General features: G+C 38.5%; 1 protein-coding gene across 1 annotated transcript in view; it reads right to left on the reverse strand.

Moving 5' to 3' along the window:
* Positions 1-3,239: 3,239 nt before the first annotated feature.
* Positions 3,240-24,243, reverse strand: part of TBL2 (transducin beta like 2) — a 38,060-nt gene continuing 17,056 nt past the window's right edge. The window contains exons 5-7 of the mRNA XM_053706320.1: positions 13,153-13,279; positions 11,411-11,563; positions 3,240-10,864 (exon numbers count right to left, since the gene is read on the reverse strand). Of these exons, the coding sequence (XP_053562295.1) occupies positions 10,408-10,864; positions 11,411-11,563; positions 13,153-13,279 (737 nt within the window). The 3' untranslated portion in view covers positions 3,240-10,407. The remainder of the gene's footprint in view (positions 10,865-11,410; positions 11,564-13,152; positions 13,280-24,243) is intronic.

The following is a 24,243-nucleotide window of genomic DNA, read 5'->3' on the forward strand; positions in this document are numbered from 1 at the left end:
ATCTTTTTCTGTTTCAGAGTAAATAGTACATACCAGCACTATTTTAAAATAACAAACTCTTGATAGTAGAATAAAAAAACTACAACTAAACACCACATACTCTTAACCATCTTCGTGGAGATGTTGCCTGTGCAACGGCAAAGAGAATGACTGGGGTGGGCGGAGCCTAGGAGGGACTATATGGCCAGCTTTGCTGGGACTCTTTGCCATTTCCTGTTGGGGAAGAGATATTCCCACAAGTAAGGATGACGCCGTGGACCGGACACACCAATGTTGGAGAAATAATGGTATCTTTAGAAAGTCCATTTAATGGCGAGAAAAACGGTATATAATATGTGTGGGTACATTAAATGAGTAAGAGGAAAATTACAGCTAAACACAAACACTGCAGAAATGTAAAAATAGCCTTGGTCCCAAACGGTCAACAAATAGAAAAGTGCTCTGGTCACTAAGGGGTTAATTACATGAACATACAACCACTAAATTTAAAAATTTCAATGTCTGCCTCTAAAATCTAAATAGGTAGAACTTTGCTGTTGTGGTTAGGTTGAATAGAATTTATATTGAATTAGAATTGCATTATTATCTAAACTGCAGAGAGCTCTGCATAATGACATTGTATTTTACCGGTTTTGAGTTGTGTATGGATTCTGATCCTGTAGGCTATGCCATAACACATACGATTTCTCAATGCATTGAGGATATCTTGTCTTAGAGTAATGAATGTGAAGCTGCTATGCTTCTGTTTTGTAATACATGTATCCATGAAATTCTTCCATTTAAAATGAGGAATTACATCTCCCTCTAGCTATAATATTGGAATTTCTTAACCCACTATACATGATGTATATATCAGTAAAAAGGGGCAGTGTAATTGTGCCTTTTTCAGATACTAATCCATTCACTCACAAGACTCCTCTTTCCTATAGATAGTTCAATGTAAAACTGGCCCAGTAACTCATTAGTTGCTTTTTTTTTTTTTTAAATAGGAGGTATTAAAACTATAAACTATATGCTGTATTTGTTGGCCACATTGTAATATTTTGGGGCACTTTATTTTTCCCTCCCCTGGATATACACCACAGAATTTATTGCCCCAGGAAGTAGCCTAGTGACAAACATTTCCATGCAAAACTATTGAATAAAATTAGCCAGCTGAAGGCTCGATATATATGACAGTTAAAATATAAATGTCACATTAGAAAGCAAGGCTTTACATTAAAGCCCCACTAAATATAGTAGATTTGCATAATCAACAAATGCATGATAAAACGACAATGTAATAGCATTTAGTCTGAACTTTAAATGAGTAATTTTTTTTCCTCACAAGTTCTAAAGTTATGTCTATTTCCACTCTCCCTCTATCATGTGACATTATCATTCTGTGAATTCTTGCATATGCTCAGTAGGAGCTGGCGACTCAAAAAGTGTAAATATAAATAGACTGCATATTTTGTTAATGTAAGTAAATTGGAAAGTTGTTTAAAATTGCATGCTCTATATGAATCATAAAAGTTTACTTTTTACTTGAATGTCCCTTTAATAACAGTAATACACGTCTGGACAGTCAACCTTAATATATTCCAATGTTTCTTATAAAGTTAAAAAGATCACTATAACCTTTTCTACCACATACAGTACCTGAAAAAGAGTGTTCTTCATATTTTAATGATTGATAATAAAATTGCAGAACAGATGGACTTTTTTTTTTTAATTTCTAGGGGACAAAATATAATATATACAAAGCTGCAGTCTGAAATAAAAAGATGGCTTTATTAAAAATAATAATATTAATACTGTAGAGAATTAGTTTTTACCTGCTATAACTTTAAGATTAAACATTTAAATTGCCATCAATAATCTAGCCTTAAACACCAAGATTGCCTCATTTGCATTTGTTTTATACATAACCCCCCAAAAAAAAATGTTTTGATGTACACAACTGAATAATTAAACTGTGAATGTGTTCTTGATTGAATTCAATATATATCTATCTTATTACCCTTTAAAGCATTTGTTCTTTTTTAAAACGCATGTATGGACCCTTAATTTGTATTGATATGCTGGTAAACCAAGATGGTTTAATAAACTGCAGTTCCCTATGATAATTCCATAGAGTTGCATTGAGTATTCTAAAATAAATACAAACTTAAGAAGTGTTTAAAACATAATGTATCGCTATTAAAATGAATGTTTTTATTAGAGCTGCAACAACTAATCAGCATAATCAATAATAATCGATTATGAAAATAGTTGTCAACGAATCTCATAATCGATTAGTTGGTTTGCAATTAGTTGGTCTGTGCACAGCACCAGCTGCTTTACTCAAATGAGCTCCTGCACATAGTATTGTGTTTTGTTATGCCCTTAGCCTAAAGGACGTCTACAGACATTTTAGTTTTCACTTTTTTAGGACACTAAGTTTCTTTTTGAGTTTACAACTACTCGTCTTATGTGCAACCCAGAAATAAAATAGGAGTCATAATTTGGATTGTTTATATAAAATCAGGTGATTTGGGACTGTGCTTTGCATGATATAGTGCCGAGCTTGTTATTTACAACTAGCCCTAGATTCATGGCATTTGTTATATAAATTGATGTCACTATTACCTGTTTGCACAATTTTTAGCGGATCGCTTGCTATTGCTGATATATGTACTCTGTAGATAAATGTGTAAGGCTGTGTCATGTTACTGATATAGTCTTTAGCCCTTTTGCCTTTTTTTTTCTTTCCATTTTTAATTAATTGGAATATGTACCAAATTCAACCTCTGTAAGTACATATCTGTTATTTTAAGAGGTGACTTAATATCCCCCCCTAACCTTATAGCTGGTTGTTTACCATTGGATATAGATATTCAAGATATTTTTTATGTTAGAATAAAGTCCAGGCTTACTTTGTTGAGAGGCCCTTTGCATTGGTGGAGAACTAAGATAAATAGCCCACCTTGGTGAAATTGGCAAAACTCTATCTATGGATCCAAGGCACCTCAACACTATCTGAGCACATTTTCTCTGCTGCAGGCAAAATAGCTGCAAAAAGAGAGCCACACTCAGCCAGGAGCATGTGGACATGTTGACATTTTTGCATTTCAATGCAAAATTTCTGAGAGAGTGAATAAAAGAATGTGATAAACAGTGGCAGTCTACCTCTTTCTAGTTCTACCTCTTTTCAAACAGTTTGTGGGTTTGTTTAATTATAAAAATATGTTCTGCTGCTTAAAAAATTGGAACAACAGTTGTTTTAATGTAAAGTTTTATTCGGAAGTTTATATTTGTAGCACTCAGTATATGGATTTTATTTTAAATATAGGAAAAAATTAATTAATTTTTTATCCGATTAATCGAAAAAAATAATCGGTCTATTAATCGATTATGAAAATAATCGTTAGTTGCAGCCCTATTTGTTTACCTTATGAATCAAAGTCAGAACAATATCAGCAACCAAAAAAAAACTGTCAGCAACCAGTCCAAAGTATTATTAATATTTCTTTTTCAAGATACGATAAGTCCACGCATTTCATCCTTACTTGTGGGATTACGCCTCCTGGTCAGCAGTAGGAGGCAGAGCTCCACAGCAGAGCTGTATAAATAGCTCCTCCCTTCCCTCCCAACCCAGTCATTCTCTTTGCCTGTGTTAGTTAGAAAGGAGATGGCAAAGTGAGGTGTTAGTAAAGATTCTTCAATCAAGTGTTTATTATTTTTAAAGTGGTGCCACTGAGTGCTACTTTGTGCTAGGGTGTAGCCTAGACCAGATCAGTCTCTTCAGTAAAAAGAGAAGCATTTGGTGGCTTTAAAGCAATAGGAACTGGTGGGACACAATTCTCACTGTGCCTCCTATACAAATTTGCTGCCCTAATTCAGATAGCCTAAGTTCTTTTAACTCAGGCTGATCTTTGTTCACAGGGCTATGGGAGGGAGAGGACCTCTGAAAACCTGCTAGACGGCAATGCTGTCGCACAGCATTTCAGGAAAGTGCTAACTTTTTTTCTGGGGGAAGAAAACTCAGAATAAGTTGGAGCACTTTATTTTCTATACTAGATCCCCTGTGATAATGGGCTCCTTATAGGGGTTGCTGCAATATGTCTCCTAGCGTGCTAGGGGTTGCTTGGTCAGTATGGAAGGCACTGGGGCGGACCTTACTAATAAATCGGTAACCGACCGGGAGATTTCTTATGAGCTGTAATGCTCGAGCTCAGTGTGAGGGGAATTCCCTTTTTAATATTTGTGTTAAGGGATTCAATGTTTTGAAAGACTGTGGCTCTGTGTGGGGGTACTTTTATGTGATTACACGGGCCATGCAGTATAGCTGCTCAGTTAGTTATTTCTCCCATAGCAATGGCTGAACGGCCTGGAGGTTACTATTGCAACGCCCACGAAGGGCAGAGCTTGTCTGGGTACTGCGTTGTGGATGCCAATATGTGTAACTGTGTGTTTAGACTAAGTTGGCGTGTTAGATCCAGGGCGATCTTTATACTACCTAAGAGGTAGATTGCCCAGTTGTTGTTTATCCCGGTAACTGAAAAGATGGCGACCGGGAGATAAATTTTCACACGCCCACGAGGGGCGGAGTTCGTTTCGCACCAGTTTAGTTGCACTTTTTTGCTTAAGCTTCCGGTTATCGGAAGGATCAGGGGATAAACATTTTTTTGTACATTTTTCCGGTTATCGGAATGGGCTTGGTATCAGTGTTTGCGCTTCAATGACAGTGTTTCAGCCGAGTCACACCTTTGTATAGAAGGATTGTCTGGGGGTTTACTTTTATCTGCCTCTTGTTTTGCCAGGGCACACAAATTTGAGTAAACAAGTTGCTCTTTAAAAGATTATTGCAACTGCTCATCTCTTCCATGGTTCATTTAAGTTGTAAAGAGATATTACATAAAGGTTTTGAGAGGGCAAACATTGCCTAATTTTTCCCTCAAGTGTCCTACATATGCACAGAAGTTGCTTAAAAAACACAAAGGAGAATGTTACTTTAACATTTAAAGAAACAGTAACATTTTTGTGGTGTGTTAAGTTTTATTATAAATGCTCCTTCTGCTATAAATTGCTGTTCAGGAGTCCGTTGACACTGGTCAATACATGCCAAAAACTTTTCATGCCCCACATGCAGTGCTCTGCGGTTCCTTACAAAGGGAATTGTTGCTCTAGACATTGCTTCTTTATTGTACATAGTAATGTCTGTTAATAGCAAGATTAACATGCTAATTGTATTGTTCGAATCAGATTGTTCTGTTCCCCATGTTTTAAGAGACATCCTTTCAGAATTAGATGCTTTAAGCAGCATTCTAACACTTTGCAAATATTTAATGCAAATAAATTAGACATGCTGTTGACATGTTTATTTAAAGTAAAAAATGGCACAAAACGGGGGCTTTCAGTCTCTGCACACTTTAACTAATAGCTGTTCTTGGAATGTTTTTTTCTGCTCAGTGAAATATCTAGTAACTGTTTAAGATTAAAGAGTCAGTAACACTTTAGTCAGTGTCCCACGATGGGTGCCCTTTTACTGGCGCCTCGCCTACATCCTTAGATTGGCAGGCGCCCAAATTTGCATGTAAATTTCTGACGGGTGACTAAGTTATGCAAAATTGCACCCGAATATCATTTGCTTTTGTACAATAAAGTAGTCTCATTTTTAACAGTTAAAGTGACAGTAAGGGTCATTTTTATTAGGCCATTACTGACGGTGGATCCTTGGTGTGCATTCATCCTTTGTGACTTAGGATGGAACAGTAGCACACAACAATAGATTTTCCTTTAAGATATAAAAGGAATTAAAGCTCTTAACTTAGCTAATTCAGTTATAAATTTTCTGATACTTTCTTGCAGACGGCGGCTAAGAGTTCGTGATTTTCCGTCTTAGCACGCAGGGCCTTATGGTTGAAATCTTGGTCTGCGGATGTGTCATCTACATTTAAGCTCTTGGCTATTCCTTACAAGGGGAGGACCCTGTTCGGGTCTGATTTGAAGGATATTATTTCTGTCATCACGGGAGGTAAGAGTCATTCCCTCCCCCGGGATAAGACATCCCAAGAGAAGGGGGCGACAGAGTAATTTTCGTGCCTTTCGAAACTTAAAGGGAACCCCCCCTTCCCCTACACAGGAAGGTAACTATTCGCATGTCAAATCTACCTGGAGACCAAAACAGTCTTGAAACAAGGATAAACAATCCAAGAAGCCTGCTGCTGCTTCCAAGTCAGCATGAAGGGTTGGCCTCCGATCCGGGACCAGATCTAGTAGGGAGTAGGCTGTCTTTTTTCATCCAGGCTTGGATAAGTGATGTTCAGGAGCCCTGGGCATTAGAAATAGTGCTCAGGGATACAAGCTAGAATTAAAAAATTCTTCCCCCAGAGGAAGGTTTTTTTCTCTCTCGATTATCTGTAGACCAGATAAGAGAGGCGTTCTTACACTGTGTAAGAGCCCTCTCCTCCATGGGAGTACTGGTCCTGTTCCAATTTGGGAACAGGGACAGGGGTTTTATTTAAATCTGTTCGTGGTTCCCAAAAAAGGAGGGAACTTTCGGACCTATCTTATATCTCAAGAGTCTGAAGGATGCATAGCTTCATGTTCCTATCCACAGAGATCGTCACAAGTTCCTGAGGTTTGCCTTTCTGGACAAACATTTTCAGTTTGTGGCTCTGCCCTTCGGTCTGGCCACGACACCCTGTATTTTCACAAAGGTTCTGGGGGCTCTGCTGGCAGTTCTCAGACCGAGGGGCATTGCAGTGGCGCCTTATCTGGATGATATTCTGATCCAGCCGGCAATGTCTCATACCGTCGTTCTATCCTTCCTGAGGATTCATGGTTGGAAGGTAATTCTGGAAAGAGAGTTCGCTAGTTCCACAGTTAAGGATTCCTTTCTTGGGAACTCTAAACGACTCTCTATCCATGAAAATCTTTTTGACGGAGGTCAGATAATTAAAGATTCTGAACACATGCCGAGCCCTTCAGACCAATCCTCGGCCGTCAGTGGCTCAGTGCATGGAGGTAATCGAATTGATGGTAGCAGCGATGAACATCATTCTGTTTGCTCGGGTTCATCACAGGCCTCTGCAACTGAACATGCTCAGACAGTGGAATGGAGATTATACAAATTTGTCTCCTCAAATAAAGCTATATCAGAATACAAGGGGCTCTCTTCTATGGTGGTTGTCGCAGGATCATCTATCCCAGGGGACATGCTTCCGCAGACCCTCATGGGTGACGGACAACGGATGCCAGCCTGGTAGGATGTGGAGCTGTCTGGAACTCCATGAGGGCCTAGGGTGTATGGACTCGAACGGAGTCTATCCTTCCCATCAATATCCTAAAGTTGAGAGCAATATTCAATATGCTTCAAGCTTGGCCTCAGTTGGCTTCGGCTAATTTCATCAAATCCAGTCGGATAACATTACGACTGTAGCTTACGTCTATCATCAGGGAGGAACAAGGAGTTCCTTGGTGATGACAGTAGCCAAGATAATTCAGAGGGCGGAATCTCACTCTTGTTATCTGTCGGCGATCCATATCCCAGGTGTAGAAAACTGGGAAGCGGATTTTCGGAGCAGACATTTCATCCGGGAGAATGGGAACTTCATCCGGAGGTATTTGCCAACCTGATTCTCAGTTGGGGCAGGCCGGAGTTGGATCTTATGGTTTCTCGTCAGAATGACAAGCTTCTGAGATACGGGTCCAGGTCCAGGGATCCCCAGCCCGAGCTGATAGATGCCTTGGCAGTACCTTGGTCTTTCAGCCTAGCTTATGTGTTCCCTCCATTTGCTCTCCTTCCCCAGGTGTTTGCTCGAGTCAAACAGCAGAGGGCTTCGGTGATCCTCATCGGTCCTGCGTAGCCTTGCAGGATTGGTATGCAGATCTGGTGGACATGTCATCTCAGCCACAGTGGAAGTTTCCATTGAGGAAAGACCTTCTCATTCAGGGACCCTTCCATCATCCAAATCTAGTTTCTCTGCAGCTAATTGCTTGGAGATTGAACGCTTAATTTTATCTAAGCGAGGGTTTTCTGATTCGATCATAGATACTTTGATTCAGGAACGTCAGCCTGTTACTAGAAAGATTTACCATAAATATGGCTTAAATATCTTTATTGGTGCGAATCCAGGGGCTACTCATGGATTAGGGTTAGGATTCCTAGGCTTTTGTCTTTTCTCCAAGTAGGATTGGAGAAAGGGTTGTCAGCAAGTTCCTTAAAGGGACAGATTTCTGCCTCATCTATTTTGTTACACAAGCATCTGGCAGATGTTCCATATGTTCAATCTTTTTGTCAGGCTCTGACTAGAATCAGACCTGTGTTTCGAGCAATTGCTCCTCCTTGGAGTTTGACTTTAGTTCTTAGAGTTCTTCAAGGAGTTCCGTTTTAACCTATGCATTCCATAGATATTAAGTTATTATCTTGGAAAGTTTTGTTTTTTGGTTGCTATTTCTTCTGCTCGCAGAGTATCTGAGCTTTCCGCTTTACAATGTGAATCTCCTTATCTTGTTTTTCATTCGGATAAGGTAGTGTTGTGTACCAACCCTGGTTTTCTTCCTAAGGTTGTTTCAAAAACAAATATTAATCAGGAAATTGTTGTTCCTTCCTTGTGACCTAATCCTTCTTCTAAGAAGGAACATCTGTTACATAATTTGGGCGTAGTCCGTGCTTTGAAGTTCTACTTGCAAGCAACTACAGAATTTCTTCAGTCTTCTTCTCTGTTTGTAATTTTCTTTTTGGCTGAGGAGTATCATCCGCTTTGCATATGAGACTGCTGGACAGCAGCCTCCTGAATGAGTTAAGGCTCATTCCACCTCATGGGCATTCAAAAATGAAGTTTCTGTAGAACAGATTTGCAAGGCTGCTCCTTGGTCTTCTCTTCATACTTTTTCCAAATTTGATACTTTTGCCTCAAATAAGGCTGTTTTTGGGAGACAAGTTCTTCAAGCAGTGGTGCCTTCCGTTTTAGGTTTCCTGTCTTGTCCCTCCCGTTTCATCCGTGTACTATAGCTTTGGTATTGTATCCCACAAGGATGAAATCCGTAGACTCATCGTATCTTGAAAAAGAAAAGGAAATTTATGCTTACCTGATAAATGTATTTCTTTTTCGATACGATGAGTCCACGGCCCGCCCTGTTCTATGAGACAGGTTATTACATTTTTGTTATACTTCAGACACCTCTGCTCCTTGGCTTTTCCTTTCTCTTCCTAACTTCGGTCGAATGACTGGGTTGGGAGGGAAGAGAGGAGCTATTTATACAGCTCTGCTGTGGAGCTCTTTGCCTCCTCCTGCTGACCAGGAGGCGTAATCCCACAAGGATGAAATCCATGGACTCATCGTATCCAAAAAGAAATAAATTTATCAGGTAAGCATAAATTTCCTTTTAATAGAGTTATCAACCACTTTAATATGTAATTCTAATGTATGGACCACCTGGCAGCAATTTTATTATATTTTGTAGATGCATCTATAAGAAATATTTGTTGAATTGTCAGTTAGATGGAGATAATTATTTGTCTCTCACAAGCTCTTACTTAAAGGGACATAATACTCATATGCTAAATCACTTGAAACTGATGCAGTATAACTGTAAAAAGCTGACAGGAAAATATCACCTGAGCATCTCTATGTAAAAATGGAAGATATTTTACCTCACAATCTCCTCAGCTCAGCAGAGTAAGTTCTGTGTAAAAAGTTATACTTCACCTGCTCCCAGCTGCAGGTAAAACATTTTTAAAAAAAATGAAGAAACAGCAGCCAATCAGCATCAGCAGTGCTGAGGTCATGAACTCTTACTGTGATCTCATGAGATTTGACTTAACTCTCATGAGATTTCATAGTAAGCTTCCTTTACCTGATTGGTGAAATAATATGAGAGTTCACGAGGCTCATCCTTTCAGCTGTCCCAGGACAGACACTAAAATGCTGCTTAGAAATCCTTTACAATGGGAGGTGGCTACTGAAGAACTTCTGAGGTAAAATATCTTTCTTTTTTACAGAGATGTTCAGGAGATATTTTCTAGTCCGCTTTTTACAGCTATGCTGCATCACTTTCAAGTGTTTAAACATTTGGGTATTATGGCCCTTTAAACTATATAATAAACAATTTTTAATCCCCCCCCCCCCAATTTGACACAAACCAGGTAACGATGCCTAATAAAACAAAGTTGCTGCTGTTGGTTCTAAAATTAACTATTGTCTATTAACACAGAGGTAGTAAAGTTAGCTTTTTCTTAAAAATGATAATTTACCATCCATTACCATAGAGAGAATAAAATACTATTTTTAAATCTCAGTGACAGAATTGTGGATAATTTGGTGATAAAAGCACCGGTTAAGGCACAGAGCAAAATATTATACCGATTTGTTTTTATTTTCTGTAAAATTCAAAATTATTAAAAAAAAAAAAAAAAAAAAAATCGAGTGACAAAGTCCATCAGTTTTTCTGCCTGTATACAGCGTCCAGTGCACTTTGTGCATCTTTGATTTGTTGCTGTAGCCTGTCTTTTGTGCCCTTATTGGTGGCTTTCTTAAACATGTCCTTCATGTCAGCAATAGCAGCTCTGTACCCAGCTGTGTTGTGAAATACACGTATAGCACGATCCCCAGTTGATGCCAGATATCTATTGCTAGAATCAAAAGCCAGGTCAGTGATGGGTTCTCCATGCACAGAGATAAATTCTTCCTCTTTTTCTCCTGTAACTGTACTGAACACTGTAATATCTGAGATGCTGGAAATGGCAACAACTCGGGCATCTGGAGATATGGCGATACGGCTCAGCTCACTTACAGACCATTTGCCTGTATACATCAAGTATGGATCTTGCTGCTTCTTGTATTCTACATCTGTATTCCATAGTTTCCATGTCCCATCTTTAGATATTGTTGCCATCCTGTGGCGAAAGAGAGAACAACAGATGTAAAGACAGACAATATGAATACCCGAAGCTGCCATGTTTCATCATTTATTAGTGTTTACTAAACGGCTCAGCACAGTCAAAACAAAATGTTTATTATACTGAAAGATTACTCTGAAAAACCTAAGCATGATCAAAGAGTTCTGCTTACCAGAGAGAAATATTTACTTACTGTGTACCTATATTTTAAAAAGGAATACATTATTGAATAGTAAGCATCAAACAGAGAAGTTGGCATCTGTTCAAGCCTTTGCGAGTTTTAAGAAGAAAGCATTTTCATATACTTCATGACTAAAGAGCAAACTGTTTACCTGCACAGGTTAACTTTTGTTGTGACAGGTCTAGAGTTACAGCGGTATTTCCCTGTTAATTATTTAGAATAAATAAATGCATAAACAATTATCCTATGGAAAACATCTGCAATTCTGCTTCGAGAAAGAGAAAAAGAGAAAAAGAAAGAAAGAGAAAAAGAGAGAAAAAGAGAAAGAAAAAGAGAGAGAGAAAACAAAAAACGTATCTTACCTGCGTGAGTCATTAGAGAAGGAAAATCCGCACACCCCAGCAGAATGCCCTTTCAGATCAAATGCTCTGCACACCTCACGAAATTCTCCGGACTTACCAAAGCAGACCTCCCAAACCTTAACATCAGGCGTAAATCCACAGCTGGCCACAAACCTTAATTTAAACAGATAAAACTAAGAGTATATAACAATGTGTACCTACAACATAATTTGAGCCACACGCTATACTAATTGTGAGTTTTACACTTGCTTTCTAAGACACAGCATTGTGACTACTTGAACACTAAATATCTGAAATTAAAGGTGCCCCTGTTGAAAGTTGTTGCTTCACACTAAATAAAAGGGGGGAAAAAAGACCATATCCTAACACACACTAACTTTCCTGACAATTTTTTCTTAGGTAACTGAGCCAAGATATGGAAATAACTGCAAGTATGATTTCATTTCTATCTGTCCTGAATCAACCAAGTTTTACTTGTCAATTAAGCTTGGTAAATGCTACTTAGAGAACCATGAATGAGAATTATGGTAATATGACTTCATTATATACAATAAATACAAACATAGAGCAAATTGTTGCTTGAACATAAATGCATGTTTATACAAATTATGCACTGTTGGTAACCTTCAGTGATATTATAAAAATAATGACTGGGCAAATAAATGAGAACTGAAATGTAATAGTATCAAGAGCAAAACTATGCATATAGGATCCAAAAACCCAAAGACCAATTATAATCTCAATGGTACATTACGGAAGTAACTAAAGAGGAACGGTACTTAAGAAATATTATTTCAGATTATTTAAAAATGTTGTACACAATGCAGCAGTGCACCTAGTTGAATACTTGGTTGGATTGGGAGAAGTATTAGTACCAGAAATAGCAAGGTTCTTATGCCACTTTACAGAGAGCCAATTGAGCCTCATCTGGAACATATGTACAGTTCTGGAGACCATATCTCCAGAATTCTATAAATCAACTAGAAACTGTCCAAAAGAGGGCTACTAAAATGATACACGGTCTAAAATATAAACCGTACAAAGAAAGACCCAAATTTAGAGGGGAGAAAGAAAAGAGGTGACATGATAGAAACTTTCAAATATGTAAAGGGACTTAATAAAATAGAAACTAAAATTATTTTTACACAGAAAGGGTAGTGGTCCATGGAATAAACTTAAAATAAAGGTGGTAAACACAAAGACTGTAAAACAATTCAGAAAATGTCTGGGACATGTATAAGGCTATCCTAAGAAAAAAACTATCATGTAATAGGGGGAAACTTAAAGGGACAGTATACACCAATTTTTATATAACTGCAAGTAAAATACACTACTATAAAACAAGAATATGTACAGAAACTGGTATAAAAATCCAGTATAAAACCTTTTAAAAACTACCTTAGAAGCACCCAGATTAATACTGTTGATGAGGTTAGACAGGGACCCCCAGTGAAAAAGGCTGGGAAATCAGGATGAGCAGACACTCCCCTCCTCTCAGACTAGCAGGAGCTAGCTTGAATCTGTACACATCAGTATACATCTAAAACTTTGGAGCTTGGTTAGGTGTCTAAAAATCAGCACAATGTTATTAAAAAATAAGCAAAACTATACATTGTTACAAAAACACTCCCTGATGAGCTATATAAATGGACCATCTACAAAACAATTATTGCACAGAAACTTTTAGTGTACAATGTCCCTTTAATGGGCCTTTCAAATTCTATATTTCAGCCTTTACTTACCTGCCGCATGGTGACACAGCGGCATGTGTATTGTTCATTTGGTTAGTATTGATTGATGCCAGCACCTCTCCCTTCAGATCCCACACCAAGACAGTTGTGTCACTTGATGCTGTCATAATAAACTTTCCTGCATGTTAAAAACAGATAATCACCAAAGCTCAGACAGGTGTAAGGATTAGGAGACTACTACTTAAAGTACAAATGTGCCTGTAGTGTGTGAGAAGGGTATAAAACATCTAGAATCTATACGGTAAGTAAAACGGCAGGAATCCCTTATAGTTTGATTTTGTTTTAATTTATAATTAAGACTGCTCCTTTTAATATGATGGTTAGGGTAACATACATCATAGTTAAACCAATCTGTCCATTACATGACGGTAATAATTAGAGTTCTCCAACATGGTTATCTATCTGTAAAGGAAACAGATTCTGCAACACTACACAGGTGATACAATAAAGACTGGAACAAAGGGATTACAGGTCCCTGCTCCTTAGAGATCTTACAATTTAAGTATTAAGTGAATTTCAGGTGATTGGGTATTTTCTGACATACTGGGTATAATACTCAGAAACAGAAGATGTTTTCTAGTCTTACTATGAAATTTCCATCAAAGTGGCTGACTTTTTTTTTTTATAATTTAGAGGCCAGCTAGACAACTGAGTTGCCAGGCATTGGTGCCTGTAAAAATATCAGTATACAAAGAATAATCCAAACAGTTTGGAACCAGAAATATGAGTTTCATGTTCCTGAGTTTGCCAAGCTGTAAAATAAAATGGCAAAAAAATATTTTAAAATTTAATTTACAATGTTACAAATTGGTAAATATATGTTAAGAAAATTTCACTTAAATGGATACTGAAACAAAAAGGAAATGCAAGTTTGTACAAAGGACACAAAGGGTAAGACTTATCAGGAGGCGAATGCTCCAATCGGTTGCAGGTTTGTTCAACTGAGCCTGCAACTGATATACATGAAGCAGCTGTTTAAATTGCTGCTGCATAAACCCTCTAGCTAATTTGGAGTTGAAAATGAAAGTTGGAATGAAAATCACCCCAGATTCATTTGATTGGGGTGATGTATAAGCCCTACTCTGACGCAATTGGTTGCATGAGGGTAAAGGGCGGCATTGCACAAACTTTCACCCTTGCAATGTTAAATATGGGGAACAATCTGAAATCAAATGCGGATTGGTTCACAACATGTGAATCCTGTCCGTTTACAGATTGATAAATCTTGCCCTAAATCAGAGCTGAACTTGTGGCACAAAAATATTCTAAAAAGAAAATATATACACACTTGTATTCAGTATGCATTCTTCTAGGAGAGAGTGAGAGAGGAAATATAATAAAACAAAGGCAGGGCCTTACTCATGAAAGCTTACAAAAGAGGAGTTCAAAGTAAACAGAGGAGTAAAAAGGTTACATAAGTGCTTGATAGGTAGTAATAATAATGCTGTAAAACCAGATATATCAAATAGAAAGCAGTTTGAGCTTATACAAAATTAATATTAAAAAAGGGACATTATGCATTTTTTGCTTTTGTGAATAAAAATAAATAAAGAGAGAGTGCTTTATGGCCTCTTTAAGGAGTGTTAGACAACACACACAAAAAAAGTTTTTAAATGTCCTTTTACGGAATGTATGGGGACAGACTTCAGAATCTTGGTGTGTGTGTAAATTTCACAAAATTAGTGTAGCACGGGAGGAGTCATGCAGAGGAGTAATAGAAGTTGTTAGATGTCAAGGTTGCTTGGGAATCTACTGAAATAGTGTGCAAATGTTACAGTAGACATGTCAAGTAACAGGAAGCCCAATATCGAGGAGATTACATCTAGGAAGAATATGAAAATGTTATCTTGATGGTGCCTGCTATGGGAAACTCAAAGAATTTAATAATAAAAAAAAATGTTTATATAATTTCTGACAACACTGGATTATAAATACTTTCAGTGTTCTCCACAAAAAGTGTTGCCAGTCGGGTGCCATTATGAAGTAGCCGGGTGGGAGCAGTCTAATATTAGATCATTTTTAGCTATCCAAAGCACAAATTAATTGCATAATTTAACAAATTTAACATTTTTAATATAAGCTAATTTTAGCGTAAAGGTACATTAAACACTTTGATATGGTAATATAAAATTATAAATAAAAAAAACAAATACATATAAATACATACACACACATATATATATATATATATATATATATATATATATATATATATATATATATACACACACACATACACACACACACACACACACATACATTTCATTTTTTTATTTTGTCCCCTTTTCCTATAATTCCATTCTGAAATTGTGAACTTTTCAGTTTCTGTTAAAAATAGAAGTGCAGAACACTGTTCTATTCCACACAGCCATTGGCCGCACACACTATTGGCCTATTTATAGCTGTCCCTAATTGGCTACAACAGAAAAAATAACCTAAGTTTCACCATGACAGCTCAAATTGTTTTATAGAAACTAAAAGTTTACATTTATTTTGTCAATATTTAAAAGGGATACTTAACCCAATTTTTTTCTTTCATGAATCAGATAGAGCATGCAATTTTAAGCAACTTTCTAATTTACTCCTATAATCAATTTTCTTTGTTCTCTTGCTATCTTTATTTAAAAAGCAGGAACGTAAAGCTTAGGAGCCGGCCCATTTTAGGTTCAGCACCCTGGATAACACTTGCTTATTAGTGACAACAATAAGCCAACCAAGCGTAACCCAGGTTCTAAACCAAAAATGAGCTGGCTCATAAGCTTTACATTCCTGCTTTTTAAATAAAGATAACAAGAGATGAAGAATTTGATTATAGGAGTAAATTAGAAAGTTGCTTAAAATTGCATGCTCTATCTGAATCATGAAATAATTATTTTGGATTTAGTATCCCTTTAAGCCACTAATGCAATTTTAAAAAAATGCATCTACAGGTTATTCTCTGACTAATCTTTTCTTCGACTGCATCTCTCTAACATTTATTGATTGTTTGAAGTCCCTTTAATATTGTCTAAAATTTTAGCCATATGGTGCACCCTCTAAAAAGGTCCTGGGGAGAATACTGACTTTTTGGCCTAGATTTAGAGTTTTGTCGGTAACGACCCGAAAATCTAACGCCGGCTTTTTTCTGGCCGCACCATAAAAATAACTCTGGTATTGAGAGTCCACATAAAGGCTGCGTTAGGCTCCAAAAAAGGAGCGTAGAGCATATTTAACGCAGCTTCAACTCTCGATACCAGAGTTGATTACGCAAGCGGCCAGCCTCAAAAACGTGCTCGTGCACGATTCCCCCATAGAAAACAATGGGGCTGTTTGAGTGGAAAAAAAACCTAACACCTGCAAAAAAGCCGCGTTCAGCTCCTAACGCAGCCCCATTGTTTGCTATGCGGAAACACTTCCTACGTCTGCATATTATTATTAACCCCTAATCTGCCGCTCCGTAAACCGCCGCTACTTACATTATCCCTATGTACCCCTAATCTGCTGCCCTAACATCGCCGACCCCTATATTATATTTATTTACCCTTATGTAGCCCTAAACCGAGGTCCCCCCACATCGCCGCCACTCGATTACATTTTTTTAACCCCTAATCTGCCGACCGCCACCTACGTTATACTTATGTACCCCTAATCTGCTGCCGCCAACACCGCCGACCCCTATATTATATTTATTAACCCCTAACCTGCTCCCCCACAACGTCGCAGCCAGCTACCTACAATAATTAACCCCTAATCTGCCAACCGCAAAGCGCCGCCACCTACGTTATACTTATGTACCCCTAATCTGCTGCCCCTAACACCGCCGACCCCTATATTATATTTATTAACCCCTAATCTGCCCCCCTCAACGTCGCCTCCACCTGCCTACACTTATTAACCCCTAATCTGCCGAGAGGACCGCACCGCTATTATTATAAAGTTATTAACCCCTAATCCGCCTCACTAACCCTATAATAAATAGTATTAACCCCTAATCTGCCCTCCCTAACATCGCCGACACCTAACAGCCAATCGGATTGAACTTGATTCTGATTGGCTGATTCCATCAGCCAATCAGAATATTCCTACCTTAATTCCGATTGGCTGATAGAATCCTTTCAGCCAATCGGAATTCGAGGGACGCCATCTTGGATGACGTCATTTAAAAGGAACCGTCATTCGTCGTTCAGTCGTCGGCCAGGATGGATGTTCCGCGTCGGAGGTCTTCAGGATCCTGCCGCTCCGGATGGATGACCATAGAAGATCCCGCTTGGATGAAGACTTCAATCGGATGGAAGACCTCTTCTGCCCCGCTTGGATGAAGACTTCAGCCGGATCATGGACCTCTTCAGCCCCCCGCTTGGGCTTGGATCAGGACATCGGAGGAGCTCTTCTGGATCGATCGGTGAACCTGGTATGGTGAAGATAAGGTAGGAAGATCTTCAGGGGCTTAGTGTTAGGTTTATTTAAGGGGGGTTTGGGTTAGATTAGGGGTATGTGGGTGGTGGGTTGTAATGTTGGGGGGGGGGGGTATTGTATGGGGGGGGTTTTTTACAGGCAAAAGAGCTGAACTTCTTGGGGCATGCCCCGCAAAGGGCCCTGTTCAGGGCTGGTAAGGTAAAAGAGCTTTGAACTTTAGTAATTTAGAATAGGGTAGGGCATTTTTTTATTTTGGGGGGCTTTGTTATTTTATTAGGGGGCTTAGAGTAGGTGTAATTAGTTTAAAATTGTTGTAATATTTTTCTTATGTTTGTAAATATTTTTTTATTTTTTGTAACTTAGTTCTTTTTTATTTTTTGTACTTTAGCTAGTTTATTTCATTGTAGTTATTTGTAGGTATTGTATTTAATTTATTTATTGATAGTGTAGTGTTAGGTTTAATTGTAACTTAGGTTAGGATTTATTTTACAGGTAATTTTGTAATTATTTTAACTATTTTAGCTATTAAATAGTTCTTAACTATTTAATAGCTATTGTACCTGGTTAAAATAAATACAAAGTTGCCTGTAAAATAAATATTAATCCTAAAACAGCTATAATATAATAATTTATATTGTAGCTATATTAGGATTTATTTTACAGGTAAGTATTTAGCTTTAAATAGGAATAATTTATTTAATAAGAGTTAATTAATTTCGTTATATTAAAAATATATTTAATTTAGGGGGGTGTTAGTGTTAGGGTTAGACTTAGCTTTAGGGGTTAGTGAGGCGGATTAGGGGTTAATAACTTTATAATAATAGCGGTGCGGTCCTCTCGGCAGATTAGGGGTTAATAAGTGTAGGCAGGTGGAGGAGACGTTGAGATGGGCAGATTAGGGGTTAATAAATATAATATAGGGGTCGGCGGTGTTAGGGGCAGCAGATTTGGGGTACATAAGTATAACGTAGGTGGCGGCGCTTTGTGGTCGGCAGATTAGGGGTTAATTATTGTAGGTAGCTGGCTGCGACGTTGTGGGGGAGCAGGTTAGGGGTTAATAAATATAATATAGGGGTCGGCGGTGTTAGCGGCAGCAGATTAGGGGTACATAAGTATAACGTAGGTGGCGGTCGGCAGATTAGGGGTTAAAAAAATTTAATCGAGTGGCGGCGATGTGGGGGGACCTCGGTTTAGGGCTACATAGGTAGTTTATGGGTGTTAGTGTACTTTAGAGTACAGTAGTTAAGAGCTTTATGAACCAGCGTTAGCCCAGAAAGCTCATAACTACTGACTTTTTTCCTGCGGCTGGAGTTTTGTCGTTAGATGTCTAACGCTCACTTCAGACACGACTCTAAATACCGGAGTTAGAAAAATCCCATTGAAAAGATAGGATACGCAATTTACGTAAGGGGATCTGCGGTATGGAAAAGTCGCGGCTGAAAAGTGAGCGTTAGACCCTTTTTTTAATGACTCCAAATACCGGAGGTAGCCTAAAACCAGCGTTAGGAGCCTCTAACGCTGGTTTTCACGGCTAATGCCAAACTCTAAATCTAGGCCTTTGTCTTTCATAAAGAAAAAAAAATAGCTGCACATTTAAAGAGTATAGCTTGGTAAATGGAGCATATAAATTATCACATCAGACATATAGCTTATCTCATCTCAGGGAAAACATGAGCCTGTTACAAGCCAACTGCCTATATTACAAATGGACCTCAACTGACACACTATGCGTCATTGATTTGCAAGGCTAAGCGCAAAATAACATGATTGGGTATTACCAGTTAATGGTTAAAATGTTTTTTTAATCCACCCAATACTTTTATAGCTTGCCCGATACATTTAGGGCTAGATTACAAGTGGAGCATAATTGTTTGCGCCATAGCGATAAAGGGGTATATATATATATATATATATATATATATATATATATATCTATATATCTATCTATCTATATATCCTCCGTGTGTGCCTGCACTCGCAATTCAGTAGGGTCGTCAACCAGGGTGCTAAGTCAATAATGCACACAGTCTTACTTCAATAAGGGACTGCACTCGCTGGATTTAGTTCAAAGAATGCTTAAATCTTTATTGTGGTAACGTTTCGGGGTTCGCAGACCCCTTCCTCAGACCAGATGGATGTTTCCTCGTTATACACGTCAATACCTCATGACAAGGGCTTGGAAGCATTAGAATTTTTTCTGAGATACAGGTCAAACTATGATGAGGCCACAATATCTTTTTTGCTTATGGCCACGGAGTACTTGCTTACTCATCATTTTTTTTTCTTTTTGAGGGTCGTTTCTATCTCCAAAGATGTGGAACAGCTATGGGCGCTAAATTTGCGCCATCATACGCCAACCCTTTTTAGGTTGGTGGGAGCTCTTCCACATCTTTGGAGATAGAAACCCTTTTCGTCAACACATCGCCTACTACGGGCGTTACATTGATGACTTGGTATTCGTTTGGGAAGGGAACAATGAGTCTATTAATTCCTTTCACCAGTATGTGTCACAAAACAGGTTGAACCTTAAATTTCACAATTGAATCCAGTATGGAATCTTTAAACTTTTTAGATGTGACCATAAGACCTACTGGCGAGGTCATTCAGGTAGAGCAATACCGTAAACCCACTTCGGGTAACAGTATTATCAAGTATGATTCTGGTCACCCATCACATCTTCTTACTTCTATCCCTAAAAGCCAATTAATTCGGGTGAAACGCAATTGTTCAGATCCCACTATTTACGAACAAAAAGCAGTTGACACTATGGAGAGATTAAGATTACGGGGCTATCCTAAAAATTTTTTGACACAAGCAAAAACCGATGTAGACAAAATTTCTAGGTCTGAATTACTCACCTATAAAAAGGACAAAAAAAAGATAGCAATAAGAGAGCCTTTTCCTCTACACCAATTTTCACCACACCATATAGTATGGAATATGGAAAAATTTGTAAACTGATAAAACAGAGTTTGCCCATCTTAGAGAATGATGAAAAGTTAAGTCAGGTTATAAAAGGTGGATGCAAATTTGTGTCACGCAAAGCAAAAACTTTGAGAAATATCACCTTCCATGCTGCCTAGAGTTACGAATGGTACATGGCTGCAAAAACATAATGGATGTTACAAATGCAATGCCTCTCGATGCAAGACATGTTCACACATTATTCAGGGTAACACTTGCAGATCAGAAGCACTTGATAAAGTATGTGATAAGATATTTTATCAACTGCAATAGCACCCACGTAGTTTATCTTTTGACATGCCAAGGATGTAAAATCCAATACGTAGGGAGCACCAAGAGGTCCTTGAAGGACCGGGTCATGGAGCATCTGAGATCCATTGAGGACCCCGAGTCAAAAACTCCCATAGCTAAACATTTCAGACACAATCATAATTCTGACAGTGCACTTCTTAAAGTTCAGGGCATTGATTTTATACCCAGGCATCCCCGGGGTGGAGATAGGGAAAAGAAACTAGATGAGAGGTTTTTTGGATTCTCCACCTAAAAACCAGGGTACCTACGGGTTTAAACTCCAGAATAGATGTCAATATGTTTATTCAATACTGACGATTATATAAAATTCTGCAAATTGTAATTTTTTACAGATTGTTGAAAATTAACCTCTCCTACATAACATACATTACATGACATGTCATGTTCAAAGAGGGAGAGAAAGGTCTGGATATCCTAGGAAATATATATTTATTTACAGATAGATTTGTATTCTGCTTTATAATAATTTATCCACTCTTAGTTTAATGTGGTTAAGTTTTTACAATGTATAGGTTATCCATCTATAAATTGATACATGATAAATAGAACAAATCTTGCAGCTATTTTGTATTTTTCTTGGATAGAGCTGCTGCACTATTTCTGATAGGCAATACATTCAGCACAGAACCTCAGGGGTTAATGAATAGTGTTTTAATTGATGTTTTTTCATTGGATATTACTCTGTTTATAAGGAGCACTTTCACCACCTGTTCTCTATCAGTGAACAAGTGCCCTAGAGGCATGAAACGCGTATGATGTCACAGGAGGGTGATGTTCCCCCTGTTTTTCTGTTCTATATATGATTTTATCAAGCTGCTGTATATGGACTATGTTTTTACTACACTAATTAAAGAATTGCTTTTACTCATCTCATCTTTGGAGTGCGAAGAGTTCCTTGTTTAGATAATTATATATATACACACACACACACACACTACGTGTGTGCCTGCACTTGCAATTCAGTAGGGTCCTCAACCAGGGTGCTAAGTCGATAATGCACATAGTCTTACTGTGCTTATAAAGGCCTGTAGACCCTTCCCCCTAACTGTTAACCAATCATCACAAATTGTGTGCAACAACTGAGAACACACACATAAAGCTGGCGCAGCTCAACAGAAAATCATCATTATTATGAAAATGCCCAATTATATGTGATGGGCTAAACAAAGTGTTATAACAAGTGCTAAATAAAAAAATATATATTGTCAAATATCACTGGTGATGCATCGTAAAAACATATTCATCTTCCCTCAGACAATAGGCTCCCCTGTGCTGCACGAAAGTGGACCAGACCACACTGAAAGGCAAGTGATTGGGTACAAATCAACCGCACCTCTAGGCTAGGTGGTCATAGCAACCACTAACAACAGTAACAACAGTCAGGCCAAACCTCCCAGACGTCACATGTACCTATGGTAACCACTGACAACATAGACATAAGCATAAGTTAATGCCGCATCGCTCACGGCTAAAAGCCTCAGCTATGCTTTGTGTTAATTCATAATCTGCTCGGTCACATAGCCACTCCAAATTGAAGGTGTAGATAGCACCAGATCAATCCACATAATGGGGCCCAGAGGATATCGCAAGTAGAGCACCGCCCTCTGTATCCTCATTGGTCAATAACAGTAACCACTAACCACAATCCGGCCCGTCCCTACAGACGTCATGTATCCATGGCAACCACTGTCAACAAAGAAATGACCATAAGTAAATATCACATAACTCAAGACTAAACGCAATTGACCTGCGTTGTGCAAATTTAAAATCTATTCAGTCAAATAGCCATCATAAGACAAAGGTGAAAGTAGCACAAGATCGATCTCTATAATGGGGCCAAAAAGGATAGCACGAAGAGCACCGCCCCCTGTACTCTTATTGGACCGTGAAGGCGCACCTCCTGTCATAGAAAGAAATCATCGTTCTTATGATCCTAACAACCGGCTTCCAAAAATAGCTTGCCTCACTGTCACGCTATAAACCACCACTATTCAGGCTGATGGTGTTCACCACTATAAGATCACAGGTTACTATTCCAACGAGCACACAGCTAGTACTAGACATCCAGGGGCAAATCGAGAAAACAAACGAGCATATCTTCCAAAAATTTAAAGTCATACCTAGCTTTATTAAGCAACCAGAGTCTAGCGTTAAAAAGAATACTGTGTACCAGAGTGTTATATCCCAGACAAGAGTAACCTCACATGGTAAACATGCCACCTTGTAAACAACCTACAACCACCAACCAGACACAACATATCATGAGTCAGGGGCGATCCATTACACTGTGTACACCAAAAGGCTGTACCTAGTGGAGAGATATTGCATATCGTAGTACTCAAGAGTAAGAGTACACTCCTTAGTCTCTCCAGTCCAAAGATAATATAAGTCAAAGCGCAAATCGTTTGTGCGAGCCCTCCCTGTGACAGCATTATTAGGGGTTGAGCCTCACAAGGGTGCTAACCACACTTAAAGGTGGGATTAAAACAAGCCCTCAGCATCCCGGCTCATCTAGCTACCATACCATTCCAATATAAGCAATCAGTCGACAGCTGAATTCCACTCTCCCTAAAGCAATCTTGATATCGAATGCGGTCTGGTAGCACACTGCATGCACCCAGGCAGGACACCCACCAGCTGTGGGGCGGAGACATGGGACCATGGTCCCCGAGGATAAAGAAAAAAGAGTGTAAGTGCTTTAATGTGTAACAAAATATATACATAAACAGATACATAAAAATAAAAAAGCCTAAAAGGGCTCCGATAAAAACAAATATCCTACCTGCAAAAATACATTATTACAGGAATCCCCAACATCTAAAGGATCCTTACTGTAAATATATTGGATTAGTTCAGGAGAACAGTGTCCATCATAGGAATGCTTGCCATCCAGTTTGGACGTTGAGACCCCTGGGTGTCAAGGTACCCAGTTTGTGTATCCATCTGGCTTCCTTTTGTAACAAAAGCCTCGCTCTGTTGCCTCCTATTCTTGGTATCAGTACATGATCAATAATTTGGAATCTTAGATCCATGACGGTGTGTCCACTTTCTAAGAAATGTCGGGCTACGGGTTGGTCCGATTTTCTACTCTTTAAGGCAGTCCTGATGCTAGACCAATGATTAGCCATCCGTGTCCGAGCATCATCGATAGTCTTCCCAGTGTAAAATAGCCCACACGGGCAGTTGAGAAGATGGATAATGTGTGTCGTAGTGCATGTAAGAATTTTTTTTTTTTTATTTCTTCTTTTTATCCGGATGGTCACACAACTTGTACATTTAAAGCAGCCGTTCTTTTTATTTAGCCAACCTTGTCCCTCAATGATAGTGAATCAGTCTTCATTAGGTAATCTTTTAGGCTTTTGCCCCTTCTGTATGCCAAGCGTAGGGCCCCCCATTTCGTGAATGGCAATG

The sequence above is a fragment of the Bombina bombina genome, chromosome 3, assembly GCF_027579735.1.
Source record: "Bombina bombina isolate aBomBom1 chromosome 3, aBomBom1.pri, whole genome shotgun sequence".
In the NCBI taxonomy this organism is placed as follows: Eukaryota; Metazoa; Chordata; class Amphibia; order Anura; family Bombinatoridae; genus Bombina; species Bombina bombina.